This window comes from Megascapheus bottae, chromosome 4 (assembly GCF_031878675.1).
Source record: "Megascapheus bottae isolate mThoBot1 chromosome 4, mThoBot2.hap1, whole genome shotgun sequence".
Taxonomy (NCBI): Eukaryota; Metazoa; Chordata; class Mammalia; order Rodentia; family Geomyidae; genus Megascapheus; species Megascapheus bottae.
In genome coordinates, this window is record NC_143512.1 from 44,478,464 (window position 1) to 44,485,817 (window position 7,354).

At 39.4% G+C, this 7,354-nt stretch overlaps 1 protein-coding gene across 1 annotated transcript in view; it reads left to right on the forward strand.

Moving 5' to 3' along the window:
• Positions 1-1,816, forward strand: part of Ocln (occludin) — a 62,615-nt gene extending 60,799 nt beyond the window's left edge. Inside the window, exons 8-9 of the mRNA XM_090331783.1 lie at positions 447-488; positions 1,619-1,816. Of these exons, the coding sequence (XP_090187909.1) occupies positions 447-488; positions 1,619-1,720 (144 nt within the window). The 3' untranslated portion in view covers positions 1,721-1,816. The remainder of the gene's footprint in view (positions 1-446; positions 489-1,618) is intronic.
• The last annotated feature ends 5,538 nt before the right edge of the window (positions 1,817-7,354 follow it).

The following is a 7,354-nucleotide window of genomic DNA, read 5'->3' on the forward strand; positions in this document are numbered from 1 at the left end:
TTACCACTATGCTGAACTCCTGGCCCTCCTTTTCCTTTTTTGCAATGCTGGGAAGAAAAAGTGTGTGTGGGGGGAGGATCACAATTCCAACAAAAACAAGCTGGATGCTGTCCCTGAGCTCTTTTGCTCAAGGCCAGTGCTCTATACTTGATATAGAAAACTACTAAGTACAGAAAAATACAAGACTATCAGAAATTTTATGATTAAAAATTTTAGCTAAAACAAAGCTGTCTTTGTATCATATGCTGTCATTTTCAGTTCTCAGTGTTAATATCAGGAATTGGGGGTTAGTTTATTGGAGATTATACTCTCCTAGACTTTCCTTCCTAGGCTGAATTTTAAACTCCATCTGCAGATCTCAGCATCTTGAGTAACTAGGATTATGGGAGTGAAGTAACAGAGCCTGGCTTAAGTGTCCAACTAAACGCATTCTCATCTATTAACAGACTGCTGCTGATGAATACAATAGATTGAAACAAGTAAAAAGAGTAAGTATCCTGGTTTATAAAATGCTTTTAGAAAGAACTTTGGTTTTGTGTGTGTTTTGTTTAACCTTTAGTATGACTTTAAATACTCTAGACATAGGCATATACTGGTTATAGAAACAAAAATCCTTTTGTGTGTTGTGGGGGGAGGTTAGTCATGGAGCTTGAACTCGGGGCCTTAGGCACTGTCCTTCAATTCTTTTCCTGGTGTTCTACCACTCTGATCCATAGCACCACTTCCAGTTTTTGAGTAGTTAATTGGAGAAAAGAGTCTCATGGGGATTTTTTTTTTTTGCCCAGGCTGGCTTTGAACCCTGATCCTCAGATCTCATCCTCCTAAGTAGTTAGGATTATAGGCATGAGTAATTGGCACCTGGCTATATTTAAAGACTGGAACTCTAATTTCAGTTGTTTGCAACTCGAGGCTGCTTTGTTTGTGTTCAGGGCTTAAACTTAAGGTCTCTCATTCTTATATACCACTTGAGCCACAGCCCTACTTCTGGCTTTTTGGTGGTTAACTGGAGTCATCTGGATTTTCCTACCTAGGTTGGCTTCAAACCAGCATCGTCAACTCTCAGCTAGAATTACAAGTGTGAGCTACTGATGCCCAGCTACACTGTTTTTTCTTTCAGTTTGGTTTGGTTTGGTTTGGTTTGGTAATGGAGCTTGAACTCAGGGCCTGAGCACTCTCCCTAAGCCCTTTTTACTGAAGCCTGGTATACTACCATTTTGAACCATAGCTCCACTTCTGGTTTTCTGGAGGTGAATTGGAGAGTCTCATGGGCGGGGGGTGGAGTTTGGCCTAGTGGTAAGAGTGGTTCCCTGCCATGCACAAAGACCTGGGTTTGATTCCTTCGTATCACATACATAGAAAAGGCTGAATGTGGTGATATGGCTCAAGTGGTAGAGCACTAGGCCTTGAGAAAGCCCAAGGACAGTGCTAAGGCCCTGAGTTCAAGTCCCAGGACTGACGAAAAGAGTCTCCTGGAGACTTTCCTGTCCAGGCTATCTTTGAACTTCCATCCTCAGATCTAAGCCTGCTGAGTAGCAAGGATTACAGGTGTGAGCCACCATGCCAGGCTAGTCCTGTTTTTAGTATGTTGAATTTATGTGATTCATTTCTCCATCTTTAGTCTGCAGATTACAAAAGTAAGAGAAACTACTGCAAACAGTTGAAGAGCAAATTGTCACATATCAAGAAAATGGTTGGCGATTATGACAAAAGGAAAACATAGAAGACTGGAGAGATTAAAGAATGTCTTCCTCATGTCTATGCATTGTTCTCAGAAGACAAACTGACTTTCGATTCAAACCTGGGAAGCCAAAACTTTATGATTATTACATAGTTTTGGTAGCTTTAATATCATCAGTATTGAAACATTTTATAAATAGCTTTTCATCATCAACGGGGCTGAACACTCCAATTAAGGATTTATTGTTTAAATATTGGTTGTCATATTAAGAACAAAATGCTGTTTAAAGTTTTTAAGCCTGAAAGGAAGTTTTACATCTAGACAGTGCATTCTCTCACGTAGGCAGCCTCATTTATCCTTCCCTCCAGCCATCCAGGGAACTTCTAATCATTCTTCTGTAAAAACTGGGTCTCTGCATTGCATGTTTCTGGTAAAGTTTGTTGTATAACTTTTTAATTATCAAGTCCCTACCTTTCTTATTTTAGCTAATACTGTGTTCTACTTCCTATTGATTTTTTTCCCTATTGTATAAATGTTTTTTTAATTATCCTTTTTTTCCTAATAATTAAGATTACGTAAATTTAACAGCTATGTGAATTTTAAAGATTGTAAATACGTAACTTTTTAAAAATCAAAGGTTAAAAGATTGTTAAAATTGTATGTATTTCTAAATACTTTTCTTTTTATAGTTTACATGCATTTTTTAACCAACTAGACCTTTCACTAGATGAAAGTATCCTATTATAATTATGACTTGAATTTTATCTCATAGCAATGGTTCAAGTTCTGTATATATTTTGTAAGGTATTAAACTTGGTATTCCCTGCCTATAAGACACTGACTTGATGGCATTAGTGCTGCTTACATTGTGGAGAAGTCTGTTCAGGAGTTGGTCTCTTTTAAAATTTGCAGTGCTGTGCCGGTTGGTAATTTCCTGGTCTTGTCTTTTCTTTTTCTTTTTCTTTTTTTTTTTTTCAGTCCTGGGGCTTGAACTCAGGGCCTGACCACCGTCTTTGGGCTTTCTCAAGACTAGAGCTCTACCACTGGAGCCACAGCACCATTTCCAGGCTTTTCTACGTATGTGGTACCGAGGAATCAAACCCAGTCTTTGTGCATGCTAGGCGAGCACTCTACCACTAGGCCAAACTCATAGCCCGTTCCCAGTCTTTTCTTCAGCTGGAAGAAGCTTAATGAGTCTGGAAGTAGCCAGGTATCAGTGGCTCACAGTTATGATCGTAGCTACACAGAAGGCTGGGATTTGAGGATCATGGTTCAAAGCCAGCCCTAAGAGAAAAGTTAAGAGATTCAGATCCAAATAAACAGCTAAAAGCCAAAAGTAGAAGTTTGGCTTTAGCCTTGAGTGAAGAAGTCACTATGATCAAGTCCCAGAGTCTGTACACACAAAACAATTATTTCCATCTTAATCTTCAGTCAGCAATTCAGAGACTATAGTACATTAGTACATCATTTTAAATATAAGGTTGGATTGTCTTCTATATGATTTGTGTGTGTTTGTGTGTCTGTGTGTGTGTATGTTACTGGGGTTTAAACTCAGAGCCTGTGCCTTTTTTTTTGCCAGTCCTGGGCTTGAGCTCAGGGCCTGAGCACTGTCCTTGGACTTTCTCAAAGGCTAGAGCTCTACCACTTGAGCCTTAGCACCATTTCTAGCTTTTTTCTATGTATATGGTACCGAGGAATCAAACCCGGGTCTTCTTGCATGCTAGGCAAGCACTCTACCACTAGGCCAAACTCCGGGCCCCAGCCTTGTGCTTCTTAGATGCTCTGTCACTTGAGCCATACACTGCCCTGTTTTTTATAAACTTTTAAAATAAGGTAACACATTTAACACTGATTGTTTCAAATTGAAGAAAAAGTCTCTTAAGTTTTCTACATGCTATATAAAATGGCTTTGGAATCACACCAAATGGAAAGGAATTGCAAGCATATTCATTGATTTTAATGTGTTAAAATGTTAACTCTGTTCTTAGAATTCAGTGCACTTAGGTTTGGTTTGATTTTGTTCATATAGATTTATTTTTTTCTGTTTTTTGCCAGTTCTGAGCTTGAGCTCAGGGCCTGAAACTGTCCTTGGGTTTTCTCAAGGCTAGAGCTCTACCACTTGAGCTTCAGCACCACTTCCGGCTTTTTTTTTCCATGTATGTGGTACTGAGGAATTGAACCTTGGTCTTCCTGCATGCTAGGCAAGCACTCTACCACTAGGCCAAACTCTCAGCCTGAGATAGATTTTTTTTTTTTTTTTGCTAGTCCTGGGCTTGAACTCAGGGCCTGAACACTGTCCTTGGACTTTGTCAATGCTAAAGCTCTACCACTTGAGCCTCAGCACCACCTCCGACTTTTTTTTCTATGTGTGTGGTACTGAGGATTCAAACCCAGGTCTTTGTGCATGCTAGGCAAGCACTCTACCACTAGGCCAAATTCCTGGCCCAGATTTTTTTTTTAATGTAGCGCAGGTTAGTCTTGAACTTGAGATCATCTTGCTTCAGCTGCCCTGTAATTAGGATGTTCTCTGTTACTCCTGGCAAGTAACCAGTGGAGGGCAAGTTAGCCAGTGTTTCCACAGTAGGAGATCGTGGTTGAGCTATTTTTTTTTAATGTTTGCATTAACTACCTAGCTGTAACTTTGAGAACTCACACCATTTTGCACTCTGGAAAATAAATTTAGAATACATTTTAAAGGTTAAAGTTTAGACTATATGTGGTGGTATACACCCGAAATCCAAGCTGTTTAGGAGGCTGAGATCCAAGATTTGCAGTTCACCAGGCCAAACAGGAAATCTCCAGTTAACTAGCAGAAAGCAGCAAGTGGACTTTTGCTCAAGTGGTAGAACACCAGCCTTCTGCTAAGGGATTGTTCCCAGACTCTGAATTCAACCCCAGTATTGGCACCAACAAATTTAGATGAGGAAGTATTTTCTATTCTGACTTTCCATTGTTCATACGTTCTCTTCTGCTTTCCAAAGAATTGCTTGTGAAAAAGAAATCAATCATAAAGTAACACTGTTTGTGTGAGTTTCATATAAAAGTAGACTAGATGCTTTCCATGTTGTTTTGAATGTGTAAAGAAATGCTGAAGAGCCAAGACCAGTGGATCATGCCTGTAATTCTAGCTACTCAGGAGGCTGAGATCTGAGGATCTCATTTCAAAGCCAACCTGGACAGGAAAGTGAGATTCTAATCTCCAGTTAACCACCCAAAAACCAGAAGTGGCTGTGTGACTCAAAGTGGTAGAGCACTATCTTTGAACAAGAGCTCAGGGATAGCATTCAGGCCCTGAGTTCAAGTCCTATGACAGCAAGAAAGAGAGAGAGAGAGAGAGGGAGAGAAAACTGAAGAATATAAACATGCAGGAACCTACCACCCAGAAATAACAGGTGATAATTTTTGTCATATGTGCTTTGTATTTTTTTAAATAAAGTCTAATGTTTATAGTAAATAAACTGTTATTGGCAGTTAATACTATGTCTCTCCATTCTCAGAATTTCATTTGTCCTTACTCTGCTGTTTTAACTGTTTTTTTTATTGTCTTTTCTTCTTTGGTACTGGGGATCGAAGAGGATGTTGCGCCTGCTAGGCAAGCACTTGGCCGCTAACTGTGCTAATCCCTGTCTGTGATAATCCTTTGGTATACACATTTTTGTTCTCATTTTGCTAATGAAATTAGTAGTTTTTCAAGTAACTGTGGTTCACATCTGTAACCCTAGCTTCTCAGGAAGCTAGTGGTACTGTGGCCAGCTAGGATATAAAAGTCCCTGAGACTCTTACCCACTTAACCACCAGAAAGCCAGAAGTGAAGCTGTGGCTCACTCTGTAGGACATCGGCCTTGAGGGAAAGAAGAGCAAGAGGCTTGAGTTCAAGCCCCAGTACTGGCACCTTAAAAAAAAGTAAATGAAACTATTAATTTAATAGATTAACCTAATACAGGAAACAAAACAGTATTAGACTATTAGATTCTCTACTTCTGTTGTTTGACTTCATTAATGAACAAGGTAATTCAGGACTATTGTATCTGGTGGTTTTTTTTTTTAAGTTTGAATCCATATAAGCCACTTTTAATGAACATACATGATTTATATAAAATATTGGATTTTTCTGTAAAAAGCTGAATAGGAATGCAAGCATACAGAATGGACTGGTTAAGGTGCTTCTCTCATAAATCCAGGAACTCGATTCAGTTGGGGCTGTAAGGATTGCCTCACAGTGTTTCAGCCTCTGAATGAAAAAGTCCAGGTAGGCCTTTGCAAAGTCTTTCCTGGGGCATCAGAATTCATACTTTATTTCTTGACTGCTCATGCATGATGTTCTGATATATTTTTTTAAACCATTGCCATCTCTCACTTGAAAGGATAAACAAGGAGTACTTTATCATTATTCCTCATGTGTTCATTTTATGAACTAAGGTCTCACTCTGGACCTTTTAGGTATTCCTCTGAAATTATTGTTTCCATTTATATTAAATATTCTGAAATAGACTGGTTTGCTTCTTCTTGTCTTTTTGTTGTATGAGTTATTCATGAATTTCCTAACTCTGAATTGTAGTCCGCCATTCATGAACAAAGAACAAATTGTTGTATTTTGTATTGTTTTACAAGTGCAGAAAAGTTCATTCTGCCACTATATATATGATTACAGTATTAGCCATAATTAAGCCAAGAGAGTATCATGAATTTAGGGATATTTTCTTTGGCTTTAGCACACTTCCTAGTTTAGCTTTAAGATCCATATCTAAAATCTATACAGAGCTGGAATTATGTCTAAGAAAAGTCTGAATATATTATCTTTCTTAAATAATGCTTTGATTCAAATATATTAGGATAATCTTTTACCCTTTTCCTGCTTATGATCTATTATCCTGTTGCCATCAGTTCCCACAAATCTAGCTTATGGCTGTTGGTCTTATAGGCATGTACCCCATCTTTGAATAGGATATCCAGTCACAGCGGAAGGAAGGGTTAAAATCAGTGGAAGTAAGGTAAAGCAGGAAAGGAAAACGTAGGAGATTTGTTTTCTTAAGAAAGGAAGAATAGGGCCACGAGTGTGACGTAGTGGTAGAGTGCTTGCCAACATGCATGCAGCCCTAGGTTCAATTCCTCAGTACCACATACACAAAAAGCAGAAGTGGCACTGTGGGTCAACTGACAGAGCACTAGCCTTGAGAAGAAGTGTCCAAGGACAGTGCCCAGGCCCTGAGTTCAAGCCCCAGGACTCGCAAAAAAAAAGAAGAATAAAAGGGTGTGAAGAAAGACAGTTGGAAATAATTTGGGATGCGAATTTTCCCTTTCTTTAAAAAATTAATGCAGAGGCTGGGAGTTTGGCCCGGCAGTAGAGGACTCGCCTAGCGTGCATGAAGCTCTGGATTGAATTCCTCGGAACATACACAAAAAAAGCCTGAAGTGGCACCATGGCTCAAGTAGCAGGGCACTAGCCTTAAGCAAAAAACATCCAAGGACAATGCGCAGGTCCTGAGTTCAAGCCCCAGGGATGGAAAAGAAATTAATGCAGAGACCACACATACAAAACAAAACAATTTTTCTTCTTTTTTGTTAGTGGCGCTTGAACTCGGCCTACGCACTGTCCTTGAGCTCTTTTTTTTGTTTTTGACACGTGGACACTTTCTGCTCACCGCTAGCACTCTGCCTCGTGAGCTGCAGCCCCAC